The sequence below is a fragment of the Bufo gargarizans genome, chromosome 8 (genome assembly GCF_014858855.1).
Source record: "Bufo gargarizans isolate SCDJY-AF-19 chromosome 8, ASM1485885v1, whole genome shotgun sequence".
NCBI lineage: Eukaryota > Metazoa > Chordata > Amphibia > Anura > Bufonidae > Bufo > Bufo gargarizans.
In genome coordinates, this window is record NC_058087.1 from 183,825,807 (window position 1) to 183,845,771 (window position 19,965).

At 43.4% G+C, this 19,965-nt stretch overlaps 1 protein-coding gene across 4 annotated transcripts in view; it reads left to right on the forward strand.

Annotated features, from left to right (window-relative positions):
• LOC122945586 (GRB2 related adaptor protein) overlaps positions 1-19,965 on the forward strand; it is a 47,381-nt gene that overhangs the window by 18,572 nt on the left and 8,844 nt on the right. For 2 of the 4 annotated variants that reach the window (XM_044304665.1, XM_044304666.1), the window contains exon 5: positions 17,832-17,994. The exons of the other annotated variants lie outside the window; for them this stretch is intronic. In XM_044304665.1, coding sequence (XP_044160600.1) covers positions 17,832-17,994 — 163 coding nt within the window. The remainder of the gene's footprint in view (positions 1-17,831; positions 17,995-19,965) is intronic. 4 annotated transcript variants of the gene reach the window in all.

Here is a 19,965-nt window from a genome sequence, read left to right on the forward strand (position 1 = left end):
GGTAGCGAGACCTGGGGGGGAGGTGGAGTAACGTACAGGATGGTCTACCCAAAAACATTCTGATCAATACACAATGATCCAATTCCATTAATTCCTGCCCGCAGGGACGTCATCTCCACTCCCGATAGCACCGGCTATTTGCTGGGTGATACTAATCAATCGCTATGTTCCCGCCGCTGTTAGGAAGCTTACAAAAAAAATTCTGATTTATGACGCTCCACCTCCTGTCACCTGCCAAAACACTGCGCTCGCATCCCCGTACGGCGGAGGTAATTAGCTCAACTGCAATTTTCATATAAGGTAAATAGACGAAGTGTTGTTCTAATGTAGTCAAACCACATAGTGTTAAGTTATCTCCGTGCAGTCATCTAAGGGTACGTTGTGGTCCCTGGCTTGCTGACAAAGGATCCTAAGAAAGTCAAACGAGGTTACAGTGGAGTCATAGAGAGGATCAAGGGCCACTGACATGGGGCCATGGGGTCTACTCTTCACTGAAGACCATCATCATGTACTTTATATGTTCCTGTAGGCTTTTTAAACCTAATAGAAGTCACTGGTGTAGGTATATCAGAGCCCTAAGGATGATACATGGCCCATAGAAATGTAAGGCCATGGGGTTTACTCTTCACTGAAGACCATCATCATGGACTTTATATGTTCCTGTAGGCTTTTTAAACATAATGGAAGTCACTGGTGTAGGTATCACAGAACCCTAAGGATGATACATGGCCCATAGAAATGTAAGGCCATGGGATGCAAAAAAGGAGACGTTCCAGCACACGGTAAATCCACAGGTTATGACTGAGGACCATGTAAGGTCTGAAACATGTTAACTGTCCACGGTGGTGGGTGTACTTGATTTTATTTTGAAGACCAATAAAGACGAACAACAGTGTGGATTTACTGTGTGCTGGAAAGTCTCCTTTTTTGCATTGCATCTATCAAGACTGGTCCAGTCGTGTTCCGTACACCTTAGCTGGTATGGTGAGCTGGGAAAGCAACTATTTTTCTACATGTAAGGCCATGGGGTCTACTCTTCACTGAAGACCATCATCATGGACTTTATATGTTCCTGTAGGCTTTTTAAACCTAATGGAAGTCACTGGTGTAGGTATCACAGAGCCCTAAGGATGATACATGGCCCAGAGAAATGTAAGGCTCCACCTAGGGTTGAACACACTCCTCCACTCTCCATAGGCACCCAAACAAGGGAGGAGCAGTGGGACTGAAGCTAACACCACTCTTCTCTCTATGGGTCGAGGGACTTGACCCATGGGGCCTCATTTTGACTTTAGTTCAGAACTGTTATGGTTTCTGACCAGAGTTGGTGACTTCAACTTTTGGCATCCATATGAACAATGGGGGAGATTTGTCAAACTGGTGTAAAGTAGAACTGGCTCAGTTGCCCATAGCAACCAATCAGATTCCAGCTTTCATTTTTTACAGCCCCATTGGAAAATGAAAGGTGGAATCTGATTGGGTTCTTTGGGCAACTAAGCCAGTTCTACTTTACACCAGTTTGATAAATCTCCCCCAGTGTTCCTACAGAAGGCCCCATCCACTGTTTGGGTCTTAAAGCTTCTCAATGAAACTGTCACGGCCATGGTTATGGTCGTGACTCCTTGAGACCCGCATGCATTTGCCCGCAGGTCTTTTCGTTGTCAATCACAGGTGAGGGCCAGTATCTTGCCTCACGTGTGGTTGCCGCTGGCAACTTGTGGTTGTTGGGCAGTGGAGCAGCCGGAGCTGGTGGCTGGGCGGCTCGCTGTCCATGCGTGCAGTGGTTTTTGGTAATGTGTGTATGTTATGCACTTTTGTATGTCTGGTGTGCACTTGGTGTTATGTTTGGTGTGCACTGTGACATTTTCCCTTCACTGTAGCTGCCCGTGGCAACGTTTGGTTTGAAGTACATGTGGTGGCAGTGTCTCGGCCTTTTGGCCGGCTCCCAGGACACGTTTGCCACACATGTCGTTGTCAACGGTAACAGCTGCAGTGAGTATTTGTGTGTATTTCCCTTTATGTGGTCTCACTACACTTCCTGGTGTTGGAAGGGTTAATTCCTATCTGTGTGTGTGAACACTGGGTGTGTCTGTGTGGGTGTGACTACTTGGGCCTATAAAGCCTCTGTGTTTATCTCCAGTCTGGGGGGTACTTCAGCCATGGCTAGCTGGAGTAGCCTCCTGTCTTATTTCACCTGCCACTGGGGGCCACCCTTGTGGTCATAAGTTTAAGTTTGTGTGATGTTCAGTTTATGTTTTCCTTTATTATTCTGTGCAGCTATGGATCTGGGTTCCTGTGTGTGGATGTGTGTGTACTGAGTTCTACTTGTATTGTTGTGGACTTCAGCTTGCCTGCACACGGATCCAGTCAGCAAGGCTGTGGCAGGTGGCTGGAACTAGTGCAGCACCTGCCATATCCATAGGCCTGTTTCTGTTCCCCTTTTTCCTGCAGCTTGGCCAGTGAGACTCCTGTTCCTCCATGTCCAGAAGGAACAGGTCGTCTTACCCTTCACTCCTAGTTCAGGGACCGGTCGGAGGGCGAGTAGGGATCCGAGGTTCCTCAGCATGGGCCCTCCTACCTTCAAGGTCGGCCCATGCAGCTAGGAGTTAGGGACGGATTAGGGATGCGTTAGGAGGTGACCTGCTCCCTAATTCTCTCGTCCTGGCCGAGCAGGGGATTACATCTTCTGGTATCGCACGGCTGAGGGTTTTCCCCATCCTCAGCCGTGACAGAAACCTTCATGACTTTTGCAGTTGTCTCCATCAATCTTTGTCTTCTTCACCCATTCTGTGCAAGTCTCCTGAGTATAATAGTCTTTTTCAAGGGCACCTCATAATCCAGGATATGAAGCTTCGGCCTGGTGCTTCTAGTGGAAGAATAGTCTTGGCTTAGCCTAGTGCTGTCTTTATAGAGGGACGATTGCCATCATAAAGGTTCTCCAGTACCAGATGATCCACCATTCGGTCTAGGCTCTGACACCACAGTCTTCTCCAGTAGAAGACAACCCTATTTGGAGCTGTCCTTGAATCCCATTGCTTGCCACTAAGGCCTTTTGCTCATGGGATTTACAAATAATTTTTAGATCTTATTGATGACATGGTCGTACTGATGTCCTGTATAGATGGTGGGTGGCTCACATGAAACTTCTCTGGTGGGCCCAAGTTTGGCAAGTATAATTGCATTCTAGGTGGCATTGCTCTTTAGGCAGATTACAGCCACCTCTATACAGTTTATAGATATCTGCCCTTAGATGTGACACGGCAGTACTCCCTCCGTGGCTTCGATCTGCCATGTCCGAGATTAACCATATCAATGCCAACACTAAGCCCTTGTGTTTTACATACCATAAAACATGTATGACAGCTGTCATGTAGCAGTGAGCTCATCGTTTAGACATGACAGTACGGTAGGTGCCCAAGTCGATTTTTCTCTACACCCTCCTCTCCTCGATTTAAGGTGATTCACATGACCGTACATACTTTGCAGTCCGCAAAACACGGATGATCAAAAATGCGGATCAGATACGGACCACAAATACGGTCATCTAAATGGGGCCTTGGTAGCATAAACTGTCATGGAACCCCCTTGGTGGATCCATGAGACCCATGTGACTCATCATCATCATCATCATCCAATCCTATCCCCTCATTGTTTGCTTGAGGCTTTTCCGGGACAGGTCCCCATAGTTGTTAGTGCCCTCTAGTCCAGATTTATGTAGTCAAGAACCTGAAACCCGAGTAATACGATATGTTATTGTTCAGAAATTAGATCTGTGAACCTCTGTGATCCGAGCAGGCCAGAAAGACAAGTCTCCCTCCTGCCCCTGGCTACAATGTATCAGTGCAGTTGAAATGTATCAGTCTGCTGACAGAACAGAGTATGGACTGGATACAATTGTAACAAATCCTAAACTGTGAGAAATGATACATCTGTGTACAGGTTCCCGTTCACTGACAGCAAGCGTAGATTTTCAATAGGACGAGGAATTGAGGCATAAAGTATATTAGAATATTTCTTTATACGAGGATTAAACATGAAAATTGAAATCCTTGAGGTCAATGTCATCCTTGAAGGAGCAGCTGTCATCCTACGACGGGTTCCTTCTTCCCTCTAGACTCAGCATTCCGTAGACGCCATGTTTACCCCAGATCTGTCAATGAGCAATAAGACGCATGCAATTATATAAATCACGCACCAGGAAATGAAAGAAAATTCCCCAGTCAGGGGCAGGTCTAGACAGACGAGAGCTGCAGATTAGTCAGCGGTGGCTGCAAACTCCTCACAGCTCTGCAACAGGACAGCGCACACAGCTCTGCGCATGGCAGGCGCCGCTGCCCGAGCCAAAACGTAACCTACACATGTAGCAGGGTTAGCACTCAAACTCTTAACTCAAATTCCTTAAATCATCGTGTTATCTTGAAACAAAAGCCATTGGAAAGCAATTGAAGGTGTCTGCTTAGTTTAGATAACACATCTCAGAAAGCACGAGTGTTAACTCTGCTACATCGGCACCAATATAACAAATGAATGTTCAATGTAGGGTCCCATTCACACATCCGTGTCCGTGATGACATCAGTGGTTCATCGGTCAAGGATCCGTCTTTGGTCCGTGTGTCCATTTTTTTGCTCTCCGTGTGTCATCCATATTCCACAGACACTGCTAGGCTGAAAGGTCATTTCAAGAACATCTCCTAGCAACGATCCGTAAAAACACGGATGACATCCGTGTTGTGTTCCTGTTTTTCCTCGGATCCATAGACAATGATGGGCGCACTGGAGACGTAAACATGGACGAAAATAGGGCGCACCCACGGACTGTGGAAATTCACGGTACGAGTGAAAAACACATTAAAATCAATGGGTACGTGTGCCGTCTGTGAGTCACTGGCGTCTGAATAGGGCCTCATACAAATATACATTTCTGCGGTGTTCTTCTCTAGTAGCGCCTGGGTGTGAATCTGCTTCTGGGATACCAGTGATACCAGTACAGCTCCAAAATGGGCCGTAACTCCAGTTAATTAGAGTCCTGAATGCTAAATCTGCCTAATGGCATCGCGATGAGATTTCGGTTCACGCGTTGCGTCTTTTCTTTCTTTTTTGCTGTAAAAATGCATAGATTTCTACCACCACTGAGTGGTTTTCTGATGTGGATGAACAGCATTGATTTACTACGGTTCACCTGTAAAAAGCTCAATCGCTGGGAAAAAAATATGAATTTTCTGACATTTTTTTTAATGCAATGGATAATAACCCCCCCTAGGGATGTGAGAAAGCTGGGTGCCTGAGAGTTTTAAGAGTTAAGGAAGAGATGAACGTCGGGGATACGATCTGTGCCGTATATTGTCACATGGCGGTTGTTGGATTTTGTTATATTTATGGATTGTGTTTGGGCAGAAGGGGCGATTTCCCCGCGAACACCATCAATCGGGACCTCAGCGGTAACTCTTCAGTTAGGGCTCATTCAGACGGCCGTATGCTGTCCGCCCCAAAAAAAACGGATCCGCAAAAAAAAAACGGGTAGCATTCAGTATTTTTGCGGACCCATAGACTTCAATAGGGCCATGTCCTGATTTTCACGGACAAGTATAGGACATGTTTAATTTGTTTTGCGGAACCGTGGAATAGAAAAGGGCCCCATAGAAGTGAATGGGTCAGCATTTAATCCACGGATCCGCATTTTTGCGAATAGCATACGGCCGTCTGAATGAGCCCTTATAATGACATCACTGAGCAGGAAATTATAACAGCGCCCCCCTGGGACACCAGGGACCATACCCTGCCCTATGGTGGTCTGTGAGCAGAAGGACTTTTGGTTCACGCCTGTTTTATCCACCGTACAGGGATGTGGCGGGTTTATGGTGATGGGGGGAAGCGCCCACACAGCGGTGATCCCAGGGGCTTCTATAGACCTCCAGGAGTCCCCGCAAAGACCATTTCCCTTTCACCTCCTAGAAGTTCTAAGAAATGATCTCCAAACCGGGAAGTAAAGAGGAGACGGCGCTGTTCAGATAATCCGTCCTGTCAGCTGCGTGTTGTCTCTGCCGGCATCATGTCACAGTTATGTCATGTCAGATTTATTTCCATGGTTCCCCTGTTTATGTATCATCAAGAATATTGAGGGGGGATTTGGAACATATCATTACAGATGTAGCAAAGCTGAATTTGTCACAGCTCATATCATGATGGAGCTTTTACAGCGGACGTCAGGTAAACCTGCTGCAACTGAGACTTATCACGATGACACCTGCATGCAGTATGGTATCCTCTGCTGGTCTCTACTGCGGTAATTAGTCAGAGCCCCTCAGAATTACTGCTCTGTGGCTAATAATGGGGATTTTTGGGGTCATTTATCAAACTGGTCTAAAGTAGAACTGGCTTAGTTGCCCATAGTAACCAATCAGATTCCACCTTTTGAAAATGAAAAGAAGAATCTGATTGGTTGCTTTGCACAACTGAGACATTTCTACTTTACACCAGTTTGATAAATGATTTGTTTTTTTTTCCACAATTTTGACCTCTGTGAAATTCTAACAGAAAATGACACCAAATCAGAGGCAGCCTTTGGTCTAAGGTCATCAGGGATTTCAAGGATCACTAAAACTTCCTGCAGTCCTATGCAAGTGACTGCAAAATCTCACATCTCAGCCCTCCCCTGTAGTAACCTGACCATCACATCACAGCTGCAGTTCTGGTTCTGGCCTCTTATTTCCAGGGGGAGCTGCAGGTGAAGGAAGTCTATGGAGAACAGTAGCAGGATTCCACGATCCACACCCACTTACGTAACCTGCAGGACTTACAGCGTCTTTCTCCAGTAGCAAAATGTGTCTTATTAATGAAGCCACAGCGAGCCGAGTCATTTCTTATATGACTGACGTTTTGAGTTGTAGACTGTTGTCCTGTGTTGTAGACTGTTGTTTTGAGTTGTAGACTGTTGTCCTGTGTTGTAGACTGTTGTTTTAAGTTGTAGACTGTTGTCCTGTGTTGTAGACTGTTGTTTTGAGTTGTAGACTGTGGTCCTGTGTTGTAGACAGTTGTTTTGTGTTGTAGACTGTTGTTTTATGTTATAGACTGTTGTTTTGAGTTGTAGACCTTTGTTCTGTGTTGTAGACAGTTGTTTTGAGTTATAGATGCAATGAGCAGGACCGTGGTACGGTTACACCGACGCCAAATTATCCAGTGGGTCAGGATATGGGTATAATAGTCTATAGTTTTGTTTGTGACGCCAATTGCCGCGTGCGCAGGGTACTGTCACAACCAGACAGCTGAGAAGCTCTGACAGAGGCCTTTCAGAACCTCCCCCTTGAGTTCTGTGTTGTGGTTTTCAGCTCCTCCTCTCATTAGCGTCTCTCAGCTGTTATGTGTTGGACTAATTGTTTCCCTTTAAATTCTTCCCCAGAATGCTTTTCTGGGCGGCTTATATTTCTTCCTGGAGTATGTGTGCTTGCCAATCTGGTTCTCCTCTCCTCCACAAAGTTAAGTGTTACACTGTTATCTGTTATTTTCTGTTTGCTGGATCCCAGGTGACCCTGACTCCCTCCGTGTCTGGTGTAGGGAGCCGGTGGTCGTGTCCCCTCACTATTGTAGGGTGCTCAGGGCTTTATAGTCAAGGTTCGTGGATATGCATACCTCCACCATTCGGATCTATGCATAGGCTGAGCAGCCAGGGAAAGTGCCAGGTCTTCTACAGGGGTCTCCCTTTCGTTCCTTAGCTTTTGGATCCAGCGAGACATTTATGCATGTTGTTTTGCCTTGTTACCTGTACACATTCCGTGACAGGTACTAACACAGGGCCCTCTAAGGTGTTGTAACCTCGCACCAGGTTAGGAATGCCAGAGTGGTGTAATGTCTCTGTATTTTAGTGGTAATGGTGTCAACGGTGTCTCCTACCTGGGTACGGCTGGACTCCTGGATCGTGGCTCACTTGCAATAAAATGAGTGTGGTGCTAGTAGGAGTAATAGAGGAATTTGCAGCAGTAATTGAGATCCAGACCTTTGGTAAAGTTCAAACTTGTCTTTACTGGTTGTAGCTTTCATCCAAGTGAGATACAGCATTAGTCTTTGGTCCCAGCAGGTATTGGCAATGGTTGGCAGGAATCTATATTCTGCTCTATCATGTGCCTGGAGCTTTGCAGGAAAAGGACGTCTGCTTGTTAGCTCTAAACTGTGGCAGGAATTTGGCTTCTGCACTTTCTATCTTCTGCGGTCTGGGGACTGACTAGCTGAGGAGGAATGGCTTATCCTGGGTCTCTGTATTTTACTCACAGTTAACTTCACAGGGTATGCTTTCTTCCTGGAACTCTGGAGTTGTCTGCTTGCTTCTACCAGCTGAGACTGCAAGGCTCAGGCTGGGGATGATGATCAATGTCTCAGCCGAGACAAGATCCTGGCTTTGGATCCCTATATCTGGGAGCTCCTACACGCACAGCCTTCCTCTAGCCGGGGTGGCTGACACACCAACACTAACTTCCTTCCCTCCCCATGAGGCAGGAAATGGGCGCAGCCCACTTTGCTCATAGAGGGGGGAGCTGAACTGGAATGAACTATTCCAGCTCAGAAACACTAAACTAACTTAAGTCCTTGCCAGAACATTGCTTCCACCTGCTGGTGAACATGAAGAATGACAACAATATATAATTAACAAGGCTTTCGATGCACAGTTGTGAGGATATTATGTGAAATTACATTAGATGACAATGTAAATGCTCTTAAGAGATTGTAGCAGGGAAAAAGAGTTTCGTAACACAACTCTGGGGTGTTACATAGACTATTGTTTTGTGTTGTAGACTGTTGTTTTCTGATTAAAACTGTTCTTTTGTGTTGTAGACTGTTGTTTAGAGTTTTAGACTGTTGTCCTGTGTTGTAGACTGTTGTTTTGAGTTTTAGACTGTTGTCCTGTGTTGTAGACTGTTGTTTTGAGTTATAGACTGTCGTTTTGTGTTATAGACTGTTGTTTTGAGTTGTATACTGTTTTCCTGTGTTGTAGACTGTTGTTTTGTGTGGTAGACTGTTGTTTTGAGTTATAGACTGTTGTTTTGTGCTATGGGCTGTTGTTTTGATATATAGACTGTTGTTTTATGTGTAGACTGTTGTTTTGTGTTGTAGACTGTTGTTTTGCGTTATAGACTGTTGTTTTGAGTTATAGATTGTTATTTTGTGTTGTAGACTGTTGTTTTGAGGTATAGACTTTTTTTGTGTTGTAGACTGTTGTTTTCTGTTATAGACTGTTGTTTTGAGTTACAGTATGTTTTGACCTCTGTGAAATTCTAACAAAAAATGACACCAAATCCGATGCAGCCTTTGGTCTAAGGTCATCAGTGATTTAAAGGATCACTTAAACTTCCTGCAGTCCTATGCAAGTGACTGCGAAATCTCACATCTCAGCCCTCCCCTGTAGTAACCTGACCATCATATCACAGCTGCAGTTCTGGTTCTGGCCTCTTATTTCCAGGGGGAGCTGCAGGTGAAGGAAGTCTATGGAGAACAGTAGCAGGATTCCACGATCCACACCCACTTACGTAACCTGCAGGACTTACAGCGTCTTTCTCCAGTAGCAAAATGTGTCTTATTAATGAAGCCACAGCGAGCCGAGTCATTTCTTATATGACTGACGTTTTGTGTTGTAGACTGTTGTTTTGTGTTGTAGACTGTTGTTTTGTGTTGTAGACTGTTGTTTTGAGTTGTAGACTGTTGTTTTGAGTTGTAGACTGTTGTAGACTGTTGTTTTGAGTTATAGACTGTTGTTTTGAGTATTAGACTGTTGTTTTGTGCTATGGGCTGTTGTTTTGAGTTATAGACAGATGTTTTATGTGTAGACAGTTGTTTTGTGTTATAGACAGTTGTTTTGTGTTGTAGACTGTTGTTTTGAGTTATAGACTGTTGTTTTGTGCTATGGGCTGTTGTTTTGAGTTATAGACTGCTGTTTTATGTGTAGACTGTTGTTTTGTGTTGTAGACAGATGTTTTATGTGTAGACAGTTGTTTTGTGTTATAGACTGTTGTTTTGTGTTGTAGACTGTTGTTTTGAGTTATAGACTGTTGTTCTGTGTTTTAGACTGTTATTTTGTGTTGTAGACTGTTGTTTTGAGTTAAAGACTGTTGTCTTGTGTTGAAGACTGTTGTTTTGTGTTGTAGACTGTAATTTTGTGTTATAGACTGTTGTCCTGTTTTGAAGACTGTTGTTTTGTGTTGTAGACTGTTGTTTTGTGTTATAGACTGTTGTTCTGTGTTTTAGACTGTTATTTTGTGTTGTAGACTGTTGTTTTGAGTTAAAGACTGTTGTCCTGTGTTGAAGACTGTTGTTTTGTGTTGTAGACTGTAATTTTGTGTTGTAGACTGTAATTTTGTGTTGTAGACTGTTGTTTTGTGTTATAGACTGTTGTCCTGTGTTGAAGACTGTTGTTTTGTGTTGTAGACTGTTGTTTTATGTGTAGACAGCTTTTTTTGTGTTATAGACTGTTGCTTTATGTGTAGACTGTTGTTTTGTTATAGACTGTTGTTTTGTGTTATAGACTGTTTTATGTGTAGACTGTTGTTTTGTGTTGTAGACAGTTTTTGTGTGTTATAGACTGTTGTTCTGTGTTTTAGACTGTTATTTTGTGTTGTAGACTGTTGTTTTGAGTTAAAGACTGTTGTCCTGTGTTGAAGACTGTTGTCTTGTGTTGAAGACTGTTGTTTTGTGTTGTAGACTGTAATTTTGTGTTGTAGACTGTTATTTTGTGTTGTAGACTGTTGTTTTGAGTGATAGACTGTTGTTTTGTGTTGTAGACTGTTGTTTTGTGTTATAGACTGTTGTCCTGTGTTGAAGACTGTTGTTTTGTGTTGTAGACTGTTATTTTGTGTTGTAGACTGTTGTTTTATGTGTAGACAGTTGTTTTGTGTTATAGACTGTTTTGTTTTGTAGACTGTTGTTTTGAGTTATAGACTGTTGTTCTGTGTTTTAGACTGTTATTTTGTGTTGTAGACTGTTGTTTTGAGTTAAAGACTGTTGTCTTGTGTTGAAGACTGTTGTATTGTGTTGAAGACTGTTGTTTTGTGTTGTAGACTGTAATTTTGTGTTGTAGACTGTTGTTTTGTGTTATAGACTGTTGTCCTGTGTTGAAGACTGTTGTTTTGTGTTGTAGACTGTTGTTTTGCGTTATAGACTGTTGTTCTGTGTTTTAGACTGTTATTTTGTGTTGTAGACTGTTGTTTTGAGTTAAAGACTGTTGTCCTGTGTTGAAGACTGTTGTTTTGTGTTGTGTTGTAGACTGTAATTTTGTGTTGTAGACTGTTGTCCTGTGTTGAAGACTGTTGTTTTGTGTTGTGTTGTAGACTGTAATTTTGTGTTGTAGACTGTTGTCCTGTGTTGAAGACTGTTGTTTTGTGTTGTAGACTGTTGTTTTATGTGTAGACAGTTTTTTTGTGTTATAGACTGTTGCTTTATGTGTAGACTGTTGTTTTGTTATAGACTGTTGTTTTGTGTTATAGACTGTTTTATGTGTAGACTGTTGTTTTGTGTTGTAGACAGTTTTTTTGTGTTATAGACTGTTTTATGTGTAGACTGTTGTTTTGTGTTGTAGACTGTTGTTTTGTGTTATAGACTGTTGTTTTATGTGTAGACTGTTGTTTTGTTATAGACTGTTGTTTTGTGTTATAGACTGTTTTATGTGTAGACTGTTGTTTTGTGTTGTAGACTGTTATTTTGTGTTGTAGACTGTTGTTTTGTGTTATAGACTGTTGTTTTGTGTTATAGACTGTTTTATGTGTAGACTGTTGTTTTGTGTTGTAGACTGCCCTATAGAATGGTATTTAGAGGCACAGTAAAGTGCGTTGTTGAGAATAAAATCTAATTTTTGTGGCTATTTAGTAGATTGTGGATAATTCACATCATGACATCCTGCAAATGTGTGGAAAGGAAATATTGTAAAAAAGATCAGGAAACAGAAATGATGGTAAGAGCAGAAAGTACTGAACTCAGCAGAACATACAGATTGTAGAGATAAACTAAACCTGCCCCAACCCGCGATTTCAGCAGGACTGGCGGGGCCTCTAGACGCTCCCATAGTGGCAGAATTCAGGGGAGATGAAGATTGGGCTGCAGCATTGACCCCTATGTGTGTTTGTTTTATTTTTAAACTGTTTTTATTGAGTTTTCAATTTCAGAAAAATAAACATACAGATGAAAGAAAGGGAAAAAAAAAACTTTTGTCATCATATCACATAACAATGTCTGTTTCTGACAAGTCCAAAACATGTTTGACATTTACGGTTCTCCAGAGTCATACAGACATCTAGTTAATACCGTACTTTCAGTTCAAGCAAAGTTATTACAGTAGTATATATGAATATCTGTCCCTGTCAAATCCGAGGTGTTATGGGCATATACGGTCTGCCAGTGTTAGGCGAGTCATTTTCTATGGCATTTTCTCGTTATATAGACATTAAGTATGGTTTGGTGAATTACCAGCAAACAAGGCGAAAATAAAAATAAAGATTTTAAACAACAAAAAGAAAAGAAGAATGCTCGGAATGATCTGAAAAGTCAGTGTTTACATTAGAAAGCTTGCAGAGACGCGCTATAGACACCAGAACTACTACGTTTAGCTGTTGTGGTTCTGGTGACTATAGTGTCTCTTAATATAGAGAAGAAAAAAGAATCAGCACAAAAGTATCAAATAAAATGGCTGTATAATTATTCTAACAATTAAAAAAGCACAACTTCTGACACAAATATATAGTATTTTGCAGATTATTTTATTTCTTTTTTTACAATGTACAGATAGTACAGTACTACTAACCCCTCCATCCACCCCTACATACAGGGTGATACAGCGCCACATACCTCATACATACAGGGTGATACAGCGCCTCATACCTCATACATACAGGGTGATACAGCGCCTCATACCTGATACATACAGGGTGATACAGCGCCACATACCTCATACATACAGGGTGATACAGCGCCTCATACCTCATACATACAGGGTGATACAGCGCCTCATACCTCATACATACAGGGTGATACAGCGCCTCATACCTCATACATACAGGGTGATACAGCGCCTCATACCTCATACATACAGGGTGATACAGCGCCTCATACCTCTTACATCCAGTGACGCCTCTTTGATGTAGATGTTCTCTTTCCTCATCTTCTCCTTTCAGACCAGACACCATTTTTCAGCCATTTCTCGTCTCGGCAGTTTGACAAACAAAACCTTAGTTTACTACTTTTCCATCATCCTCCCATCTTATGTACAAATCATCCTACCACCCCCAATACTGTGCCGCCGTGCTCCCCAATACTATACTGCAGAAACAGATAAACCCCCTGATAATAGTAGTCCCATGCAGATAGTGCCCTTCAATAATTATTGGCACACAGTGCCCTAAAATAACTGCGCCCAGCAAATAGTGCCCCTGACACTAATAGTGTAAACATAACTTCCCCCCCAAAAAAATTATTGTGGTAAGCTGATACTGTGCCAAGGTGCCCCCACAGTAATAGTGCTCCCAAAAGTCCCACCAATAGGAATAATTCTCTGCTAGAGCACACATGGTAGTAATACTGCTCCTACAGGGCCCCCAACATGTCCCCACTGTGCCCCAGAAGTAATAATGCTCCCATAGTGCCCATACTAGTAATCATGTTCCCCATAGACCCCCAGTAGTAATAAAGCCCATCATAATGCCCCCAGTAGTAATAATTCTCCTTATAATGTGCCAGTGCAAAAAATACCCCCTTTAATGCCCCCAGTTGAGCTAATGTCCCCATAGTGCCCCCATAATGTGCCAGTATAAAATACCTCTATATAGTGCCACCAGTAAATGCCACATAGTGCTCCTCTCCCCCCTTCCTCCTAGTGCCCCCATAATGTACCAGTATAAAATTCCCCATATATAGTGCCCCAGTAGATGCCCTCAGTGTCCCCCATAATTTGCAAGTATAAAATGCCCCTTTATAGTGCCCCCATAGATGAGCTCGATAGTACTCCTCTCTCCCCTTCCCCATAGTACCCACCATAATGTGCCCCAGTGTAAAATACCCCTATACAGAGCGCCCCATATAAAATGCCCCTTCTTTGTGGCCTCAGTAGATGCCCCATAGTGCCGCAATAATGTGCCAGTAAGAATTTCCCCATAGATGCCCCCATAGTGCCAGCAATAATGTGTCAGTAAGAAGTGCCCCATAGATGCCCCCACAGTGCCCCCAATAATGGGCCAGTAAGATGTGCCCCCATAGATGCCCCCAATAATGTGCCAGTAAGAAGTGCCCCCATAGATGCCCCCCAATCATGTGCCAGTAATAAGTGCCCTCATAGATGCCCCCCAATCATGTGCCAGTAATAAGAACCCTATAGATGCCCCACCAATCATGTGCCAGTAACAAGTGCCCCCAGAGATGCCCCCCAATCATGTACCAGTAACAAGTGCCCACATAGATGAGTCCCAATCATGTGCCAGTAACAAGTGCCCGCATAGATGCCCCACAATCATGTGCCAGTAACAAGTGCCCCCATAGATGCCCCTAATCATGTGCCAGTAATATGAGCCCCCATAAGTGCCCCCCAATCTTTGTTTCTGTGGTGTAAAAAAATGAGACAAAGATAAATCAATTCAAAACTTTTTCCACCTTTCACCCCTTCCCGACCTTTGACGTACTAGTACGTCATGGGAACCACTGAGTTCCCGCAATTTGACGTAATAGTACGTCATAGTGATCGCGCGGGCACCGTGTGCGCGCGATCACTGCAGGGGCCCGGCAGTCCGTGGTAGCCGGGCCCCTGCTGTATCCGCCGGCATCGCTGTAAAAGCCGCTGTAACCCCTTCTATGCCGCGGTCTGTGCTGACCGCAACATAGAAGAGGTTTGTGTCGGGTGAACGATCGCATCGAGTCCCCGCGTTGCTGTGGCAGGAACCTGATGCCACACAAGGCAGCCCGATGCCATGCAGAGGCTGCCCAATGCCTGGCACGGCATCGGGAACCGCCTTCTACGGGTGCCGAGGAGATTCAGCCTCAGACCTGGTCTCCTAGGCCAGTGTTTCCCAACCAGTGTGCCTCCAGGTGTTGCAAAACTACAACTCCCAGCATGCCTGCACAGCCAAAGAAAAAGTAGGCATATTAGGTATTGCCACGTGCGTAATGATCTGCTCTATAAAAAAAGTCACATTACCTAATCTCTCAGGTAAACGCTGTAAAAATAAAAAATAAAAACGGTGCCAAAACATAATTTTTTTTGTTACCTTGCCTCACAAAAAACGTAATATAGAGCAATTAAAAATCATATGTACCCCAAAATAGTACCAATAAAACTGCCACCTTATCCCGTAGTTTCCAAAATGTGGTCACTCTTTTTAGTTTCTACTCTAGGGGTGCATCAGGGGGGCTTCAAATGGGACATGGCATCTAAAAACCAGTTCACCCTTAAACTAATACTTTATTGAAGCACCTTTTGATTTTTTTTACAGCACTCGGTCTTTTTGGGTATGAGTCTATCGGCATGGCACATTTTGACTTGGCACAATTTGCCCACTCTTCTTTGCAAAAATACTCCAAATCTGTCAGATTGCGAGGGCATCTCCTGGGCACAGCCTTCTTCAGATCACCCCACAGATTTTCAATCGGATTCAGGTCTGGGCTCTGGCTGGGCCATTCCAAAACTTTCATCTTCTTCTGGTGAATCTACTTCTGGTGAAGCCATTCCTTGGTTGATTTGGATGTATGCTTTGGGTCGTTGTCATGCTGAAAGATGAAGTTCCTCCTCATGTTCAGCTTTCTAGGTTTTGGGCCAATATTGACTGGTATTTGGAACTGTTCAGAATTCCCTCCAGCTTAACTAAGGCTACTTTCACACTAGCGTTCGGCTGTCCGCTCGTGAGCTCCGTTTGAAGGGGCTCACGAGCGGACCCGAACGCTTCCGTCCAGCCCTGATGCAGTCTGAATGGATGCGGATCCGCTCAGACTGCATCAGTCTGGCGGCGTTCAGCCTCCGCTCCGCTCGCCTCCGCACGGACAGGCGGACAGCTGAACGCTGCTTGCAGCGTTCGGGTGTCCGCCTGGCCATGCGGAGGCGTGCGGATCCGTCCAGACTTACAATGTAAGTCAATGGGGACGGATCCGTTTGAAGATGCCACAATATGGCTCAATCTTCAAGCGGATCCGTCCCCCATTGACTTTACATTGAAAGTCTGGACGGATCCGTACGAGGCTATTTTCACACTTAGCTGTTATATGCCAAAATAATGCAGACGGATCCGTTCTGAACGGAGCCTCCGTCTGCATTATTATGATCGGATCCGTTCAGAACGCTAGTGTAAAAGTAGCCTAAGGCCCCAGTTCCAGCTGAGGAAAAACAGCCCCTTGGCATGATGCTGCCACCACCATGCGTCACTGTGGGGATGGTGATCTTTTGGTGATGTGCAGTGTTGTTTTTGGCCCAAACATATCTTTTGGAATTATGGCCAAAAAGTTCCACCTTGGTTTCATCAGACAATAACACCTTTTCCCACATGCTTTTGGGAGACTACAGATGTGTTTTTGCAAAATGTAGCCTGGCTTGGATGTTTTTCTTGGTAAGAAAAGGCTTTCGTCTTGCCCCTGTACCCCATAGCCCAGACATATGAAGAATACGGGAGATTGTTGTCACATGGACCACACAGCCAGGACTTGCCAGATATTCCTGCAGCTCCTTTAATGTTGCTGTAGGCCTCTTGGTCGCCTCCCAGACCAGTTTTCTTCTCGTCTTTTCATCAGTTTTGGAGGGACGTCCAGTTCTTGGTAATGTCTCTGTTGTGCCATATTTTCTCCACTTGATGATGACTGTCTTCACTGTGTTCCATGGTAAATCTAGTGCCTTGGAAAGTCTTTTGTCCCCTTCTCCTGACTGATACCTTCTAACAATGAGATCCCTCTGATGCTTTGGAAGCTCTCTGTGGACCGTGGCTTCTGCTGTGGGATGCGACTAAGAACATTTCAGGAAAGACCAACTAGAGCAGCTGAACTTTATTTGGGGTTAATCAGAGGCACTTTACATGATGGCCGGTGTATGCTGACTCCTATTTAACAGGATTGTGAATGTGATTGCTTAATTCTGAACACAGCTACATCCCCAGTTATAAGAGGGTGTGCACACTTATGCAACCACATTATTTTAGGTTTTTTTTTGTTTTCTTCCCTCCACCTAAAAGATTTCAGTTTGTTTTTCAATTGAGTTGTACAGTTTATAGGTCACATTAAAGGTGGAAAAAGTTCTGAAATGATTTATCTTTGTCTCATTTTTTTACATCACAGAAACCTGACATTTTAACAGGGGTGTGTAGACTTTTTATATCCACTGTATATATTTATAGCAGTGGTCTCCACCTATTGAAAAACTACATCCCCCAGCATGCCTGGCCACACACCTACACAGGTGCCTCCGTTGTGGAGTTGTTATCCAGGGTGATGGTTATTACTACTACATTTATTGCACCTCATAATAGCGGCATTTTTGCTACTTGTTTTCCTGGCTATAGGAAGCTCCGAACTGATCACGCGGTTTAATCATTAACAGTAGGACATAATATTTGTGTTCCAGTATGACTGGTTTCCATGATCATCAGAATGAAGCTCTTTTTGCGAAGCTTGGATTTTGTTGTGGTTTTGGTATTTCCTGAATATTTTGCGGGATCACAAAGTGAGAAAAGCCACTCCACTTCCTTAATTTTTCTCAAAAATTGAAGTATGAGACGTAACATACTTTTGCATTTTCCAAAAATATATGTTGTAGGAATAAAATCCACCCAAAAAAAGTCAAAAACTTCTTGTCTCAAATAAACTGTCTTCATGTTTGTTCTGCATTGTCTCTCCAGCTATGGCCACCACGTCCAGCACTTCAAAGTACTGAGAGAGCAAAATGGAACATACTACCTGTGGGAGACGAAGTTCACCTCCCTGAACGAACTGGTGGACTATTACAAATCCAACTCCATCGCCAAAACCCATCGTGTGCTCCTACAAGATGAGGAGGAGAAGGTAGCGACATTGGGGGGAGGCTACAGTGATGAGCGGTGATATAATATTGTCTGTACCCATCACGACTAGATTTACAACAGCTGCCATTACGTCTTCATTACCTTGTCACTCATTAGAATTGAAGTGAAATCTCTGACTGTAATCTGCTGTCCGCTGTGGTTGAGCGATAAATCGAAGAAGTGAAATAGGACAGCGAAATATACTCCAGTGGAACTAGCATGGAGTCAGTGCTATGCGGCAGAGGCTATTGGAATGCCTGGGGTAGAAGATGCTGAGGACAACCTGTGTCCCCATTGGATTTCACCGTTTGTATAAACATTCCTTAAAATGTTATTAAAAAATATATCTAAATATTATACATTAATTATTGACCCAGGTATATATCACGCGGAGGTCACGCATAAAATCTAATACAAAATAATAAAAAATAGCAGTTTATTGTAACTGTGTTTTTGGACGGTGATTTATTTCGATAGATGTTATTGTCCATGTGTAAATATTAGCATCGGATTAATTGCAGCTAGTCCTATAGGTCTATTTTTTTATTGACTTGATATTACATACAGTATCCGTGCATTTATATCTTGCACACTCAGTAGGTAGTGTACACGTGGGGTTTTAATCGCTGCAAGAGTGAGAGTAAGGCCCCTTTCACACAGGGCGAGATTTTCCGCGCGGGTGCGATGCGTGAAGTGAACGCATTGCACTCGCACTGAATCCGGACCCATTCATTTCTATGGGGCTGTGCACATGAGCGGTGATTTTCACTCATTACACTTGTGCGTTGCGTGAAAATCGCAGCATGCTCTATATTGTGCGTTTTTCACGTAACGCAGGCCCCATAGAAATTAATGGGGCTGCGTGAAAATCGCAAGCATCCGCAAGCAAGTGCGGATGCGGTGCGATTTTCACGCACGGTTGCTAGGAGACGATCAGGATGGAGACCCGATCATTATTATTTTTCCTTATAACATGGTTATAAGGGAAAATAATAGCATTCTGAATACAGAATGCATAGTACAATAGCACAAGAGGGGTTAAAAAAATGTAAATAAAATTTAACTCACCTTAATCCACTTGCTCGCGCAGCCGGCATCTCTTCTGTCTTCTTCTTTGCTGTATACAGGAAAAGGACCCGTGGTGACGTTTCTCCGGTCAGTCACATGGTCCGTCACATGATCCATCACCATGGTAAAAAAAGATCATGTGATGGACCATGTGATGACCTGAGTGACGTCACCACAGGTCCTTTTCCTGTACACAGCAAAGAAGAAGACAGAAGGAGATGCCGGCTGCGCGAGCAAGTGGATTAAGGTGAGTTAAATTATTATTATTATTTTTTTAACCCCTACAGCGCTGTTGTACTATGCATTCTGTATTCAGAATGCTATTATTTTCCCTTATAACCATGTTATAAGGGAAAATAATACAATCTACACAATCCCGATCCCAAACCCGAACTTCTGTTTTTTGGGTACCAAAAATGCCAATCTTTCTCACGCGCGTGCAAAACGCATTACAATGTTTTGCACTCGCGCGGAAAAATCATGCATTTTCCCGCAACGCACCTGCCGCTTATCCGGGCAAAAAACATGACGCCTGTGTGAAAGAGGCCTAAGAGTGCCAGCCAGTGCAGCGATTAAAACCCCACGTGTACACTACCTACTGAATGTGCAAGGTATACGGTAAATGCACGGATATATGTAATATCAAGTCAATCAAAAAATAGACCTATAGGACTAGCTGCTAATATTTACATATGGACAATAACATCTATCAAATGAAGCACCGTCCAAAAACACAGTTACAAAAAACTGTTTGGCTATTTTTTATATTTTTTATTATTTTCTATGCGTGATCTCCGCATGATATATACCTGGGTCAATAATTAATGTATAATATTTTGATGTATTTTTTTATAACATTTTAATGAATGTTTATACAAATGGTGAATTAATAAAATACAGGTGA